The sequence below is a fragment of the Aptenodytes forsteri genome, unplaced genomic scaffold, assembly GCF_000699145.1.
Source record: "Aptenodytes forsteri isolate BGI_AS27 unplaced genomic scaffold, ASM69914v1 Scaffold54, whole genome shotgun sequence".
Lineage (NCBI taxonomy): Eukaryota > Metazoa > Chordata > Aves > Sphenisciformes > Spheniscidae > Aptenodytes > Aptenodytes forsteri.
In genome coordinates this window covers 16,210,778-16,228,561 of record NW_008796044.1, presented here as the reverse complement: position 1 = coordinate 16,228,561, position 17,784 = coordinate 16,210,778, and the positions used below count along the sequence as shown (strand labels likewise).

Sequence of the window (17,784 nt, the reverse complement as noted above, 5' to 3'; positions counted from 1 at the left end):
GAGCTGCGCCATCGCCTCCCCGTCCCGCTGTCCCCCGGGCCGGGCGGGAGGGAACCGGGCCGTACCCTGGGCCGGGGCGGGGGGAGGCCGCACCCTGGGCCGAGGAGGGGTTTGGGCCAGGCCCTGTTTCTTGCCACCCACGCAAGACGGGTGACACGCGAGGCGAGCCCCCACCACCACTCCCGTGACCCCAAGTGCGGTGCCCGCCGGCTGTGTTGGCAGCTGAGGCGGCGGGCCGGGGCAGGAGGGAGCTGCGCCGCCCCTTTGTCCCCTCAGCTGGCCCTTGGCCTCTTTAGGTGGAGCTGGGCCTCCTGCTACTTCCCAGCCTGGCCTCTCCGCTGTGCTCAGGAATTATTCATTCCCTTCAGCACCCACGGCTCTCGTGCATGGGGATAGTGTATATGCAGTGCTTTTTACTTAGAACATATTTCCATTAGCGTGTGGACTCTTAATGCATGCATACAGTCCATGGATGTGTTTCCTTGACATACCTAAGTAGTGTATGCCTTCGCTCACCTGCATGTCAGGGTATCTGGATAGCCTCTGGTGTGTTCCTTCTGTGCCTCTTTGCCTTCTAGCATAACACATGTGAACAGCGTATATTCTTGTGGATAGTTACAGATAGTTTAGTACCTCCTTATTTGTGCATAGCCCTTCTGGGGTAATTAATTAGTGAATAGTTGCACCTTTAATTTGCATGCATTTTTCTCTGGATATCTCTCTAAAGAAAGTAACAGTTATTTCAATCCCCGTGGTTTTATTTTTGTAAAATGAAAAAGTAGAAGGAACACTCAGTTAATATATTTCTTAAATTATGGTTTATTTCACTCTTCAGATGCCACAGTTTCTCTTACAACTTTTTTTTTTGTCTGTATCCATATCCTTCAGGTTTTAGATGCAACCTTAAAAAAAAGTCCCGCGTGTTTGTCCATTGGCCATTGTTGAACAGATTCAACAAGTGGACTTTGTCTTTCCGCAGTCTAGCATAAGTACGCTGCAGTGCTGTGTTTGGCTGCGTTGACAGGTGTCCGGAGCCTTTTGCACTAGTCCTGTCGCAGAGAAACACTATGGAAGTGCACAACAGGAAGGAGAAGTTTGATCCACCTTTTAAGCTTCAAAATGCTTTTGTGGGAGGAGGCTAGGGAAAGAGGAGAGGGTAGGTGAGAACACCCACTGAGATGAATGAGCACTTCTTACCTCTCCGAGCTATTGTTCTAGACTACAGCGAGGTCTGTTCCCTGGGGAGATGAGCGGGTGGGCTAGAACACCCACGGAGATGAATAAGCATCTCCAGCTCCTCGAAGCTGTTGTTCTAGGCTATGGTGAGGTCTGCTCCTGTTTACCTGGGAATAGCTCCTTGAGGTGAATAGACAATTTCACAAACACTAATAATCCTTTCTTTATAAAGATCTACCTCTACCTGCTCCGTCATTCATATGCATATTTGGATTGCCTTGAAGTTTGGTAATTACAGAACCACAGAATAATCAGGGTGCAGTTTCACAACCTTACTCCTCTAAGCCAGTCTGGCCTGATGGCTGCCTTGATTCTGTGCTGCCCCATCCCCAGCTGTGGTTTTTTTTTTCCCCAACCTCTGTTCCCTGTGCTGTGTTTGGGACTTGTCATACGCTTCATTCGGGTCTTCTAAGTCCATTAAGTTGTCGAAAAGTCATCTTTCCGAGGTCTGCTTAGGCTTTTAAGTAACTGGGGCCAGGGGGGGAGTGGGTCAGTGGCAGCCAGTGAGCAACGTGGCTTAGGCTGACCTGGGACCGGTCTGTCTCGGTGCTTCTAATGGAAATGTGTCTTTCTGTTCCTCTCTTGCCTCAGTGCCAGCCAACTGTTGCTTTTTCTTGCTTGTTGGGTTAGTTTTCACCTGGGTCAGATCCCTGGTGTTGATTTGTCCTGCTCTTGCACAATAGTTAGTGTTGGCACAAGGAGCAGGAATGTGGGAGAAGACGAAAGGGCAAAACTGTCCCATTCAGAAAAAATGCAGATTCAATGTGGTTTCTATTGATTATGAAACCAACTGTCAATTGTGTCAGTGTAACTGGAGTGCAGAGTTAATTAGATTATTGACATGATCTTCCTTAATTTTTGTGAAGCTGTGTTAACCCTTTCAAGTGCCCTGTTTCTCATCATCACATGGTTATATGATCTTAAATTTGGGGTGGGAAGAAGTCAGCTGAAATTCTTGCTGATGTTGGCATGTAGTGAAACTCTGCCCTTAGATATGACTTGTTTTCTAAGGTTAGAGAGCATAACAATTACTTGTTTGCCTGGTTTTGCAATCAAATCATGAACGATCCCTAAAAGTTCACAGTTTACTTGACACTTAGCCTAGCTAATGCCTGACAATATCTAATCTTTGTGAGAGCAGCGCCGATCTCTTTAATACAAAGCTGGTGCTTAGGCTTTGGAGAGCACTGTTTCTCCAACGGTGTCTGAGTCAAAAGACTTGAACTCCCAGAGGTACAGAGATGCACCCAGGTTGCAGCTCTCTGTTAAGGAGCAGGAGTCGCAGCCCCTTTGCGAGGGAAGGCTCCCCCTCTGCCTGGCACGTCTGGGGAAGAGGAATTTGAAGGAGGTGGGTATATCTGCTCCAAATAACTCTTCCCTTAACTTCCGTCATGTAAGAAAATGACCCTGAGTCACTGGGAGAAGGACCGTACTTGTAAGTTTTTGTATTGCTTGGGGAACTCTTAATTTCGCAGTCTTTTTGCACTAAGAATAATTGAGAAAGAAACTGTTTTCAAAATTATGTTGTCTCTTCAATTTGCAGTCTCATGTTGTCATGTAGTAGCTTTAGGGAGTCACTGCTGTAAAGAAATTGTTTCTCACATTTTGGCTGTTTTTCATGTATTTTACCTAGTGTCAAATGATGAGAAAAATCGTATTATGCAATCAACTGCGGAAAGTGCTTCATAAGCACAGTTTGGAGAAACTGGTTATCTAGCTTCAGGAGTAAATTAGATTTCAAATGTAGGTTCAGGTGTTACAGTGTATGTTGTGTCACTTATAGGATTTCATACTTAGTATTTTTAAAATGTTTACATTTATGGGAATACTCAAGGTAAGGTGCAACATTGTGAAAGCAAGCAGTTACAGGTTTTTAAAAATTGGGTCAGGCTCTACTTTAGCAAGAGTTAACGTGTAGAAAATGAGCTACCAATAAAAGGGACACTTGAAAAACGTTTAAATTGATGTAATTCATTCTTTTAACTGAGTGATGAAAGTATTTCTCACACCTGCTATCGTAAGAGGGAAGAGCGGAACCAATACCGTATTTCTGTTGCAGTCTTGAAAGGGAAAATATCGCTGCTGCTGCTGCTTAAACTCCCCCCAGCAAAGAAAATGAGCCCTTTGGTATTCCCCAGGGCCTGCAGCCCCTGTGCTGTTGTACATGGCATAGAGCGTTCTTTATGCAGAGATCTTGAACAGAGCTGGTCCTGTGCTCCACTCCAGCCGTTTTAATTGGTAGAAGTGACGTTCAGAGTACTAGTGCAGAAATAATACTTGTAGCTGCATGTGTTTTTAAGTAGTATGTCATATACCTTCTGTGTGTTGGATGATGATGAAACTGCTGCAGCCTCCTACAGCTCTGTCAATACTGTTGAAACTATTGCAAGCTCAGCGGTGAAAAACTTTGGAAAAATGAGTGGTTTTTACATACTAACCCTCATTAAAAGCAAAATTGTCCCTGTTGGTGATAGGAGTTTACCTTTCCTGGTATTCGGCGTTTGAAAAGCTGTAATATAGATGTGCTTCCAGTTTTGTTCAGTTTTGCTCTGATTCAGGCGTGTTTTACCAGAAGTCAAAAGCACTTGCTGAGTCAGGTCTGTTCTGGTGCTAACCAGGCTGTAGTTACAGAAAGCAGGCTGGGGTGGGTGAGACCGGAGCAGTTGCCGCCTTCTTATGTTGGAAGTGATTATTCTGCTTAATGCAGATAATGGGTCACAGGTCCAGTACTCAGTATAAAATATTTAATGAGCAAGTGCCTGTTCCGGTGGGCTTGCATACTTTCTCTGCTTGTGAAAGTTTTCATCGTATCTATGCTGGCAGCTAAATTCTGCCCACGAAGAAGGCAAAGGCCATGATGTTTGAAAGCTAAAGACAGCATCGTGTCACAACCCAGGAGGGTGTTTTTATGTCATGTGTTTTGAGTAGCTTTGATCTTAAAATTTCATGTGGTGAACAAGACATGAATGGGGATTTTCTGCATAGTTTCAAGCCTAGCGAGAGATGGGCCATACCGCTAACAGAAGTGTTAGCAGTTGTAAGCTAGAACTGTGCGGTATGTTAACCTGTGTTTAGGGATACAAGGATGCACTCTCTCTGTCTGTCCAAAACCTGTGATATCACTGGGATTAGGTGAAATTTCTTAAGTTTCGTGCTGCATCTGTATTGCTTATAATATGGTTTCTGTTTCATCTTCCAGCAGAAGAAAGCAAACGATACCAAGCTTGACTGTGAAATACAAAAAATCTTCATGACAGCCTCATACATTGTGTATTGACCGATCAGTAGCCTTGCTGTCATCTGAGTCAAACAAAACTTCAAACTCGCCTCGTTAGTGCTAAAGCAGGTTAACTTTGCAGGTACTCAGGAGAGTGGCAGTGCAGCTGTGCTGTAAAAGGATGGGCCATTACCATGTCCAGAAATGCCCCTGCAGCAAAGCTTTGCGGGTCCCAGATGGATGGTCCTGTTTCTTTCTTTATTTCTAGCAGCAGTGAAGCTTCTGTGCTCCTTTGCACGGGAAGCTCTAATGCTGTCTCTCTTTTCCCAAAGCTAGCTTATCCAGTTGTCTCCTCCCTTCCCCAGCATTTGTACAGAAATAAATTATCAGATAGGAAAAAATAAAAAAAACCCCCCCCAGCCACTTTCCAGTAAAAATCTCTTTGAAATACGACTAAATTTTCTTACTACGATGCCTCATCTTAACTATTTGTTTACACAGAGACATTCAACCAGTCAGTTGAATCAGTTTAAGAACTGATTTAAATAAACTGTTGCAAATATCTTTTAGGTATCTATTGACAGGCTTAAAACAAGTAAGTTCTATTTTGTTGGAAACTTTTCTGGCCTGTTTTATTTAAGAGTGCTTGCACACAAAGTTTTGTGTGTTTGGCTATACAATTTAGCTAGAGTGTGATTTTTAAATTGGCATAGCTTTGCATTTTATATCAATTCTCGTTTATACTGTGTATCTCCCTGCCAAGAAACCTGCTTCCACTCTACAGATAGACTCACTACATTCTTTTATTCCCCGCTGTAATGTGAACGAAGTAAAATTATGCTGGAGATGTCCACGTTAGGGTAATTAAGCTCAATTACAGATTTCCTTTTTAAAACTTTTCAGAAGAAAAAGTCTTAAATCAAAAAACAGAATGCGAACTTTGGCTACTACTTGAAATTTTCACGGTTTGATGAAAAACAGTGCGGGGGGCGGGGGGGGAAATCATTAAAAAAAAATCCTGTTGGCAGTCTTCCACCAAGATTGTGGTTTTTTTTATTAAGCTTCCTCCTCTTGTAAGAAATTTTAAACAGTTACTGACTTGCACATCTTTCTTCTTTCATCAATTACAGTGATACTGGCTGTTGCCAGATGGAAGGTAAAGTAGCGTCAGCCAGGTTTTGTACATAAAGTTAGTGTTTGTCGAGAGCTCTCATGGATATTACAGTAGACACAAAACACATGCATATGGTGATGAAGCTCCAATGTTTGCCAGTTACAGCAGGATTTATTCACTGTCTAGAGTACCTATGGTGGTTCTCCCCAGGAAAGATGGATAGTGTCTGTAGGAAAAATCCCCCTGACTGTAATAAGGAGAAAAAGCAGAGAATAAGAATGTAACATAGACAGGAATGAGTCTGAGCGGTGGTCGGTCCCCTGAGAAATACCAGGGGCCCTCACTTTATTCAGTGCCTTCTCCTTGGTCTGATGTATTCCTCGGATACTGGGCAGCTGAACAGATCCTTCTTTGTGGCAGTTGAGCTCGGAGCAGCTTTTTGGGGCTGAAGCCAGTATTTCTGCGTTTAAAGTGAGTACCGAGACAAGAATGCTGCTAACCACTCCAAGTGTCCTCTAGTGTATCAACAAACAGATGAATAGCCTTTCAGAGCCGCTGGGCTTACTCTCTCGGCAGCAAAGGTACATTATCAGAACCCTTATGTTTGCAATTATGTATCATGACAAATCTCAGGTATTTTTTGTGATATTGTGGGCCCTGTTCTAGTGGGGCTAAAGGAAGGTAACATTTTTTTGACTGCTAATTGTAGAAAACCTTAAGCTTCTTTTTTATTGCTGCACAGAAAAGTCTGTCTGGTCTCTTAACCTGTAGCTTGCTTACTTTGTTCTTTGCTAAGCGCAGGCTTGCTAATTATTCTTAGTTTTTGACTGCTAATTGTAGAAAACCTTAAGCTTCTTTTTTATTGCTGCACAGAAAAGTCTGTCTGGTCTCTTGACCTGTAGCTTGCTTACTTTGTTCTTTAATTAGCAAGCCTGCGCTTAGCATTCTTAGTTGTTCTGTTTGCTAGTCAACACCTGCAATCACAGTGGTTTCACGTTTGTTCCACTGTACCCCATTCAACACACCAGAATTGTAGCACTCAGATAATCTCTGCTAGAACCATCTAATATTTAAACTATATTACTATCATAATTTCACTGTTTGACATAAAACCATATTGATATATTTGCACAAGAGTAAGGCGTACACTGTAATGCACATTTGACAAGCCAAGGTAAATTGGGTGCAGGGAATGTATCCATTGTAATCAGAAGAAAAGGGCACGGGGATTTACTCCTGGGTAAATAAACCGTCTCTGCCGTATGCTTTCTCTCTGGCTAGGAGGAGACATTCGTAACTGCCAAATAAATTCAGTAATCAATGGTAGAATTTAAATTGGGTTGCTGTAGGTGATATTCCAGAGCTACTGCAGGGAAAATACAGTAAGTCTTCCAGACCTCATCTACTAGAGAAATTTACTGCAGGAAGAAATATTTGGTGTCCTAAGCATGATTGTAGGGCGCAGAAATACTCTGATGTGCCAAATATTGATTGGCGTAATCTTGTCTTCAGCATGGCTAAATATTACTATCTTAAATTGAGTATTTGCAGCTTACTTAAGTTGTAGAACCAATGTAGTTGAATGGGTGAAAATATCATCCTCTTGCTCCTTGAGTGGCTTGCTGGCTTCTTACGGTATCGCCACTATTAAGAAATCTGAGGCAGTATCTGTGCAGTTGGTATTTAGAAGCATTAATACTAAAAAAGTTTTAGAATACCAGTAATACTGTTAATTGTTGTGATTCTGCCCCAGTACATATGCTGCAGAGATTTGATATGATGGATATAAGCATAACCAATTTATTTAGAAATTGTTGCTTGTAATTATGATGGTGACCATATGTGATTTCTAGCTGCTGGATGTCAGTTTGTCCATTGGAACCGGGGTTAGGCTGCAGTAACATGCAGGTGAGAGTCACCCTTCTGCCGTCCTGAAGATAGGGCTCTGATTCTTGTTTAAAGAAGTAAACTTCTTGAGCACAGCTCAAGTTGGTTTTGTCTAACAAAAAGAGCAGGCTATATAAAACAGCTGTTGACCTCGATGGGCCACATTTGTTTTTCAGAATATTTGAAGTTGTGTGACAACGTGCACATCTGTAACAGGAGTCGTGTTGGTTCTTCCCAAAGTTGTTACCTCAGAGTTGGCGTTATCAGCAATTTGTACCTGCTCTTCTAACTAGGACAGCAGTGGCATTTCTGCAATCTAGCCTCTTTTATTTGTAATAGATTCATTTTGTACCTCTGCTTCCCCAACTATGGCACCATTGTCTTTGCTGAATGCCTTACCTGTTTCTTTCTTTCACACTAATTGTGACAAGAAATGACAAAACTGATTAGTGTTTTATTAATTTGCTGCAGTTAAACAAAAAAAATCTTTAGGAGCCTACGTCTACTAAATCAAGAGTGATACCATATTTTTCCTTGGCTTACAGGTGGTAGGTTAATCTTGCAACTAGAACAGCTAGAATTTAGATGAGATTCAGTTAGAAAGGTTTTGAAATTGCGGTGGGTGAGCGGATATTGTATATCTTGGTTGCTGAAATGCTCTTGTTCAGTTCATTAATGTACTTCTTCCCTAATTATACCTATCTGAATAATTCATAGTTTAAATTGTCATTTTTAACTATGTGTAAAGGTTACCATTCAAAACCTCAAGTGAAAGATTAATAAAAGTTTTCGTTTAAAAAAGTAATTTACTGACATCAATACTGTTTACTGAAAATAGACAAAGTAGTTTGGACTAATTTGAAGAAACAGAGGTAGCTTTGGAAAGATTCTCGCTTGTGGAACTGCAGTATTATTACATATTGATACATATTTGTCTCTCTTATTTTTGTTAGAAAATGATGCACCCTGTTGCCAGCAGCAATACAGCTTTCTGTGGGACCGGCAAGAGTTCTTGCCTTAACGAAGACAATGTGAGATCTGCCGATCAGTTTGACTTGTATGCCACGCCGCAAAGTAAATACAGCCACGCAGTCAGCCACAAACCAATTGCATGCCAGAGACAAGATGCGTTGAACGAATCGCACTTGCAGACCACAAGTGGCAGGAATATAGAGACAAAAGACGAACTAAAGAAAAAGAAAAACCTCAACCGATCTGGTAAACGCGGAAGGCCATCAGGGACCACAAAATCAGCAGGGTACCGAACCAGCACAGGTCGACCCCTGGGGACCACCAAAGCAGCTGGATTTAAGACAAGTCCAGGCAGACCCTTGGGTACAACTAAAGCAGCAGGATACAAAGTCAGCCCAGGCAGACCTCCAGGTAGCATTAAAGCTCTATCACGGCTTGCAAATCTAAATTATACTTGTGGCAGTGCAGCTTTTCCCTATCCTATGGTGCATAACAGAGGAGTACATGCTGCTGGTGAAACTAGTAGCAAAATGAAACAGCCTAATGAATGAAAGGAGGGAATTAGTAACTCCTTACTAATCCGCTTTACTCTGAATTTTGGCATGTTTCTTGCATTTTGTTGTAGTGTTTGCCTAAGTCTGAATTTCTAGATTTTATTTTTATTCAAATAATGCCATAGCCCACGGGTGCAATTCAGTAACTTTTAAAGCAATGTTGAGAAGGCACTGGTTTAAGGGGGTCTGTGTTGGTTTTAAATCATAATTTATAAGCAAGTCTGAAGTGATGCATATGCCTTGGTGTCAATACTTAAGTAATGTCCATGTCCCTATTTTTATGTTCAATTTCTGGTAAATCTAGTTGTGTGGTTATGCATTAAGTAACTGAAATAAGGAGGACAGAATTAGCTGGCTGTTGGTTCATGATGTGGCCTATCCCACAATAAGGAACTTAGCCAGATGAGTTCTTACTCGATAAGAAAAATTGATAAAGCAAGCAGCAAGCTACATTTTCCACTTCTGCAAGAGCTTCTACAGACCTCAAATAGATACTTAAAAAACAAACAAAAAAACTCAACCTTTTTCTTAAAGTGCTGATTTCAGGTGGCTTTTGTTTCTGGAGTTGTAGCAGTAAGACAATTTCAACTAATGCTCCAAAAATATTTTTGAAAATATTAAAGAAAACTGAGCATTTGTACAGCGTGTTACAGCTTCACAGCGCCTTATTAATACAAGCTAATTTGCCTTTAGGTGATAGCTGTTCTTTTAGTTATGCTGTTACAGGATTCTGCTGAGTAATTTTGAAATGCCTAATAGTATATATACCAAACCACAAATAATTCTTTGAAATATTTTATAAGAAATTAAGTACTGTTCATTCTAGTTACGCACTTGGTTGTTATTAAACAGTATGTTCTTAAATCTGTAAATAGCTATTTACACTGTTTTTTGCCTTTAAAATCTGTGCTTAGGTGGCGACAGTTTAATAGCTTTTAAAGTAAAAATCTATAATGTTTACAAATTAAACTTTTTAAATAGACACTGTTGCCAAGTTTTCAGACTTAGTTTTGCCAGTATTCCTGGAAATACAGTTATTTCGTTGTTTGACACTTACACTATATTTAAGTTATGGGAGCTTATATATCTACCAAAGGACACCATTTTCATGATTTATAAAAGCAAACTGTATAGTTGATGCAAACAGGATGCAGTTTACTGCACTGCTAGACCCCAGATATAAAGTAATTCATCTATGCATGCAAGCTGAAAAAAAATGTTGTTGGTTAGCTATAAATACCTTTCTTGACTCAAACTAAAACCTTCCCTCCTTCCAAAAGAAATGTTCAGTTTTCAACTGGCTGTGTTTAAATTTTTTTTTTAATGTGAGAGAGTGTGTGAGTGTGTGTGTAAAATACTTTAATCTAGACTTCAAAAACATCAGTCCTCAATGTTGCATATTGTTTGTTCTAAATTTATTTTACTGCAGTTAAAGCTTCCCCCCCACCATCTGGAAGAAAGTTTACGTTTGAGTTGTTTCACGTATAATATGACGTTATGATAAATTTGTAGCTTCAAATATCAGGGGGGCGGGGAGAATATATAGAGTTTGCAAATTTGTGGGAACAGAAAAATTTGGGTTAATTGAGCTTGTGCTGAATGAGTAATGATGCTGATAATTTTTGTTTACATAAATGCTATTCTGGCCTGCTGTCATTTAGATGAGAACTCTTGATTTCAGTGATGACCACTTAAGAAACAGATGTCATGTTTCATACCTTTTTTATCAGGAAAAAAGCAGCAAGCCTTCAGGTGTTCCAGTGATGCCTAACACATATTGAGCTGGACTTTATGCTGTACTTTACAATAGGTGTGTTGAATTGTTTTGGGGGAACTGTGTATGCACTGGCAACTAAGACAATGCACCTCAACTATACTGGATGGCTCCTTAGTCGATAGATGAACTAATGGCAGCTAAACTGCTACTAAAAAATAGTTTCTTCATGCTGAAGCTATGAAATCCAGTTACACGTTCTGTTCCTCAACAAACTCGCAAGTCTGAAATTTAGCAATCTTTCTCAGAACGATGTAACTTCTGACACATGCAAAATGCTAACGTGAGTTAATTCACCCTCAGGATCTGTGTTGTATTGGCGGTTTTTAATCAGATGATTTTTCAACAAAAGTCTGCTTTAAGTTCTTTTCTGAACTCAGCTGGGAAAGCAGTCCTCTTCAGCTGAACGTAGTAACTGCAGGAGTGTCACACCTCGCTGGCAAGGAACGTGTTGCATGTCACCACTGTACCTTGGAGAAACTCCACTTCTTACCTCCTCCTGTTTATCCTGTTTGCTCCTGTTCCATTTCTCACTCGTGCATCTACTCAATGGTGCTGTGCTGTGTGTCAGGAGATAATGCAGATGTATTGCTGTTCTGCTAGTATAATGAATTTTGTATTCAAGTATGCTGATGAAATAATGAAATCATCTAAGCAATTTCTGTTCATTACAGTGTTTATTAACTATATCAGATGGAATATAATCCCAGTAAAAAACAATTAACGTTGTCAATTGTGAAATGATGAGCATAAAGTAGAAAGTGTTCAGAGAGTCTAATGGGCTGCTTGGCACTCTAGATTTAGCAAGGAGACCAGAAGCGCACTGCTGGGCATTTCCTAATTCTGGATTATTTTATATCTGACTATAGTTTACTGGTGCTGTGCAGTGAGGGGAAGAAAAAAGAAGTTAGAGATTCAAGATGAACTAGAAATGGAATTTTCAAATAATTCTGCTTTTCCTATGTATAATCTGCAGAATACATTGTGCTTTTTTCAACACTTTCCTTTCCATGACAAACACTGAAACAGCATGTTAATGCCTAAACTCTATTAGCCGCAATGGGAAAACTGGCCTTTTCCCCGCATAGTATGAAAACATTACTTGTAAGGTAAATTGCTTATTTTATATTATATATCATAATTCAGCTATTCATAAGCTAGGATCACTGTTGTGTGTTAACACTGTTCAGAAGATCTACATGTCAAGTTTGTTTTTTAGTAATTTCTTTTAATTATCAAGTTTCTAACATCTTATTTATACATAAATGAAATGTATTAGCTTGCTGTTATTCCTTAATGATGCTATCCAAGTTCACTGTTTAATATACATACAGTAACTACTATTCAGTTTCTGATTAAATTTACTTAAACTTTAAAACCAAATAATTTTGCTACAAGTCTTGCATGCACTGGACATATTCAAGATGCTAGCACCATATTTTGGCAGAAAAAAATCAGATACCATCAGAAGTGGCTAACTTTGATATCAAAGATAGTATTTTTAAAATCAGCAGTTAGCTTTGTCATTAAAGCAATGTTCTTTATATCTTAGATTTTGTTTAAACTAGTCAAAATAACTATGTATCAAGAGCCATTAAAGATCTCTGTTCTGAATGAATATATTTTCATTTTGTCTGAAAGATCTTAAGAGTTCAGTCAGGACAAAACCAAGCCTTGTCAGTGAAAAGTGATGTGTCTGTGAAAAGAATTACTTGGAACTACAATACACAGAGTAATTCAGATGAGAATTTAACTCCCTCCCCCATTTTTGAAGAGCTTTAAAAGGCAGAGCAATGTGAAGTCATTTGTCCGATGGTTTCATTAGCTGTGACTCTGCTATTCTTTGTTATATGTATAATAATGTTTCACGTTATTCTTAGAGTTGACCGTTAAAAGTTGATAACAATCATAAATACTTTGAACTTCAGACTTCATTTCTGACCACAAAAGAAGTTTATTCTTCTCTATTTTAATGCATATATTTTAACACTGCTTAAATATTTTTATGACTTTAGTAGAGACTAGACCTTTCTCCTTGTGATTTTTTTTTTTTTCCCAAATAGATAAATCTGTATTCTGAAGTTTGAACCACTTTCTGATACTTTAATCTTTCATCATTTGCTTTTCCACAGGTTTACTTTGGGGGAAACAGTAATCTGTTAAATAACTAGTATCAGCACCCCGTCCTCTGCTGTAAAAAGCCTGATTAGATACTGTGTATGTTTTTATGTCCATGAACTTGAGCTACTCGTGTGCAATTATGTGTATGGGAATGGAGTAGTGTTCATGATCTGTATTTACATCATCATATGGATGTATATTTATTAATAAAGTTAATACTTTAAAACCTAACGAATTTTTCTCTGGGCTTTTTTTAGTATCTTTTAAATTCTGGCTGAAGATGCCTATTGACAGCGTTACCAGGCCAATAGCCTTAGCCCTTCTCTCTTGTGAATAGAAATGCTGTTTGTTCTCCTGGTGTCTCGGTCACAGTTAAGCGACTCAAACTGGCACCAAAATGTTTTGGTACACCTTGTACAGATTTCACTTAAAATCCGGCAGCTTGTTGGGTTTGTCCCTTGCCTCCCTGAAGTGTAATTGAATCTGGCTACAATAGACTGAGTGTGTTCATGCCTGGGTGGACTTCAAAATGCACAGAGGATTTGTGAGAGTTGGGAGGCCGCTGTATTGTGTGATTTTTAAATTGAATAAATAAGCCTGCTCTTTCAGTATACTTTGCTTTCTGAATTTCAGCGTGAGATGTGTATTGCTTGTTACAGGCAAGTCCTGTATATTTGAATTAAGGCAGAAAGCCTGTATGAATTGCAAGGTATCAGAAAATACAGGAATGTTACTTATGTTTTAATGACTTGAAAATGCTGTTACAGTAACTTGATTGTCTTATCCTTTCACTCAAATATGAGAAGAGGGGAGGAAAGGAGTTACAGCTATGTACATATAAATAGTAAGCTGCTAACTTTTTTTTTCCTCTGTTACACATGGAAATCAATTTGAGAGTACTCAAACTAAACTTTTCATGGAATGGTGGTCATTATTCTGTGATGAATAAGATGTATTTATCCCTGTATTCTAGCAATATTCCAATTTATCTTTGTTGGTAAGATGTGCTCTGCATACCACCCAACCTCTCTTTCCCCCCCCACCTCTACTGAAGTTTTTCAATAACTTTGGGGGAAGGCGGGCAGTCCTACCTACCAGAAGCTGCAATCTAGACTGCTAGGTCTGCATCCTCCCCTCGCTCTCCGACACCCTCTGTTTTCTCTTCCATGTACTTCCAAAGGCCCTGAATACACCTAGGGTTGAAGTGTTTTAAATGTCAGTTACAGTTATTTTGCAGACTTTTAAGTTGCTTTTACCTGAAAAAGACATCTGATGCCTCTTTTGTTGGCCATTCTGGTCATTCTAAGTATTTGGCTTTCGAGGTGACTGGATATGTTCAGAACAGAGTTCAACTACAGTCTGCTACATCCTGGTCTAAAAATCAGTTCCTGGATGTGATTCCTTGAGCAAAATGGATTATTTTCTTTGTTGTAATGAAATCTTAAGTATTAGATACCAAGTCAGTCATAAATTATATCATACGGGAATACGGGCTTTTCAGCTGTGTTGGAAGCTGCTTGACTGCTTCCATGGCTGTTGTGTTCTCTGCCATGTAATGAACTGAACGATGAAAGTTGCAACGCAATCTGTTCCCTCAACACACAGTTGGTGTGTGAGGCCAGGTGCAGTTTCTGATGACAGGACCAGTTTATGATTTATTCATGCTGACAGACTAGCAGTGTTGGGGTGTCAGCTATGCAAGCTGGCCATCTTCAAGGAGTCTTTAAGATGGTTGTATCTTTTCATAATTTCATTTATGTGTATGATGAGACACCAAGGCTTGCTTTGGGGCTGGACTGGCATTTTTATGCTTTTGTGCCTCCTCGGTGTGATCTCTTAAAGTAGCACGAATAGTACAGTGTGAATTAGTGGTATTGTACCTGTTAAATATGCCGGCTCAACAGAGTGTGGCTTTGGACCAAGACAAATGAAGGTTGTTCTTGACAGTTAATCATTTAAAGCTGGAATGCCTAAAAGTAAAGAACTGACTCGCTGCCTTGCATTGCATGCTATTTTTATCCGGGTTCTGCCTGTGGCTCTGTGTTTATTGTTTAACATTTGAGAGAGAGGTGTGGCCTGACCATACAGAATTGGCAGCCCAAAAGCTACTGCGTTCTGGAGCTGGCTCTCGCCCAGGTTCCCTGCATGGCCTAGGGATGGCAATGTCTCCTTTTTCCCCATTGGTGAAAACACGGTAAAAATATTTGCTTATCTTGCGGGGTTGCTGGAAGGAATCATTAGTTAACAACTTTTAACTACTTTGAAGCTGAAAAATGTTGTGGAATTCTTAAGTGTTGTTTAAATGATCTGAGGCAGATAAGTCTTCTTGGCTTTCATGTTGTTTTTTTTCATACCACAAAAGCTTGTTCTAATTAGTGAAAAAATATCACAGTAACAATTAGTGCAAGTTTGATTAGGGTAGGCCTTTGAGATATGTGTAATACTAAAATGTGTGTTTGCTGCTCCAAGCGGTCATATTTTTAAATAAAAATATTCAACTGCAGCCATGTCGAGAAAACAAAGATCACAGTGTCACACATCCCAAATACAGGTGTAGGTTAAAGTTGCCTGTGCGACCTCAGCCTGTGCTCCTGACTTGAACACCGGCCATATTTTCTTCTACCTCATCTTTGCGCTATTGAATACACAGAATGCCGTAGCTGTGAGGATGTGTCAGGATTATGCAGGAGTGGAAACCTCGGTCTTTGTGAAGGTCCTGGCACGGCCTCTTTGTCCCAGTCCGTGTCCTCTTTTGCTCCTTCTATTGCTGTGAAGGAGCTTGCCCAGTGTGACTGAAATCTGGGGAGGGGAGAAGTTCAGCGGCTGAAATGCAAGATGCACAAATTACCACCGAGTTTTGGTGTTTATTCATGGGTGCAACGAAAGACTCATGTTTTGCAAATCTTCCTCTTTGCTAAATTTCAGCTCCTTCCCTAACAAAGAGAGCTTTTCTAATGCATCCAAGATTTTTGAATAGATTCAAAACAATGTATTTTTTTTACTAGATTTTTTCCTGAAAATGAGACATTTGGCATTAAAAATCAGGAAAATGTAAGCCACTGAAAAGAGTTTTGCAACAGAACTGGCAAGCATCGTTAAGAAATGTGCCTTCTCTGCAATACGTAAGTAAGCACTGGGATAGTACATTTGTTGTGAATTAGATATGATAAAGCCTGACTATCAATAATTCTTGGGAGTTCATTTGTGTTCTGTTAATAGATTACTTATAGTCACCATAAAAAATGCAATTTTGCACAAGCCTTTTGATTTGTGTTATAGTAGGAAATCCACAGAAGTGTCTCAGATGGCGGCATGCCGCCAGAAAGCTATCTGTTATTTTAAAGGTTTGGAATATCGTCACCCGTGTTTTGAGATCTGACACCATCCAGGGCTGCAGTGGGCGAGACGCAAGACTCTGATGGCACAGAGCCGAGAGCTGGGAACCACGTGCAGTCCTTGGCCAGGAGAAGGAAAACTGTTTTCAAGTTGAAAATGCCGCTTTGTCCAAACTCAAAGAAGGACAATTGGGAATGGGGTAGCTTTTTCCTGACTAGTCTGCACCGGCTTGGAATCCTTATGTGCTTTTGCTTTCAAGCTTGCTTGCTTCTTCTGTATCAGCTGGTCTAATTAAATATTTTCTCTCTATGTGCAAACCTCATGTTTTATCTCTTTAGACTTTTATGTCCTCAACATTAATGCTTATGCAAATTGGACTCTGAAAGAAAAAAATTTCCAAGCAAGAAAATGTGTGCTGTGAGAAAGGACAGTTGGAGAAGTGTCCCCTAGCAAAACAAAGACAAAAATCCCATTTCTGTAATAAAGCTGACACCTGTCTTTATTTATATGCATGTACAGCGTTTTCCTTTTTTCCAGTGTGTGTGTGTATGGTTCATACTCTTGTAGTTCATAATTCTCGCTCACTTCTTGATAGATGCAGAGTTTTGGCAAAATCTCATTGTGCGGTGCTGGCAGTTTGAAGAAACACGGTAAAAAAACGGGGTATTGGCACTTGAAGTACTACGTTCGTTTTCAAAATGCCCCCAATAGTCCTCAAGCTTCACTACTAAACTGAAAGCAAGAACCAATTCTGTGACAGGAGGAATATTATTTCCTAGAAAGAAATTCTTACTAAAGAAATATTTATCTCACCTTTCACCCTGGGAGCTTCGGTGTATGCTGATGGACAAGCGCTCATGTTTTCTTTTTAGCTTTAAAAAATACGCCTCTAGTTCACGGGCTTTTACCCTTACCCCAGCCCGGCTGTAGGTTAAAGTTTAGTTTTTCACGTGCAAACACATCGCAAACCGAATCTGTGCTTCTCTGCAGCGGGTGGAAGCAGGCAAATCCTTCAGCAGGCAGACGTGGCTGCGGGGCAGCCCTGGTCGCAGCAGGCCCCGAGGGTCTGCGACGCTGGGTTATAACAAAACACGCTTTTGGAACGCATTACCGGGTGCGTTTGTGTGGCCTCTCAATTACCCTTCAGTCCTGACATCCTGTCGAGGCCTCAGGATGGCATTTCCCTCGTTGCAGGAATTTTCGACCTGAACTAATTTAAATCAACAGTGAAAAGCCTGCCGACCTCCAGCAGCGTCAGCAGACCGAAACTTCGCCCCTGCAGCGCGTCCCGTTACACCGCGCCGTGGAAGCGGCGGCGGACTTGGCCCGGGGCTGCGAAGCTGCGTCGCTGCCGGACGGGGGGGGGTTCAGCCGGGCTGACGTGAGAGAACTTGGTTAAAAAAAAACACCCCCACTGCTTGTATTTAAGAGTGGCAGCGACTGGGACCTGAGCTGCGTTCTGTCTGCCGTCTCGCACCGCTCCCTGAGCTCCAGCAGATCTCCGTCCCCTCAGTTCAGGGCCACGAACGCGGGACTGTGTTTTCGGAGCTCGCAGACCAAGCGGCTGCGGCGA

The 17,784-nt window shown here is 40.6% G+C and overlaps 2 protein-coding genes across 2 annotated transcripts in view; both read left to right on the top strand.

Annotated features, from left to right (window-relative positions):
• Positions 1 to 8,410: 8,410 nt before the first annotated feature.
• On the top strand, positions 8,411 to 13,106 carry CUNH5orf24 (chromosome unknown C5orf24 homolog). The gene is made up of 2 exons (XM_009285918.1): positions 8,411 to 8,837; positions 10,711 to 13,106. The coding sequence occupies exons 1-2, from the start codon at positions 8,411 to 8,413 to the stop codon at positions 10,749 to 10,751; spliced, it is 468 nt and encodes a 155-aa protein (XP_009284193.1). The 3' UTR covers positions 10,752 to 13,106.
• The window catches only part of TXNDC15 (thioredoxin domain containing 15), a 9,880-nt gene continuing 3,909 nt past the window's right edge, over positions 11,814 to 17,784 (top strand). Inside the window, exons 1-2 of the mRNA XM_009286074.1 lie at positions 11,814 to 11,863; positions 17,439 to 17,592. Of these exons, the coding sequence (XP_009284349.1) occupies positions 11,814 to 11,863; positions 17,439 to 17,592 (204 nt within the window). The remainder of the gene's footprint in view (positions 11,864 to 17,438; positions 17,593 to 17,784) is intronic.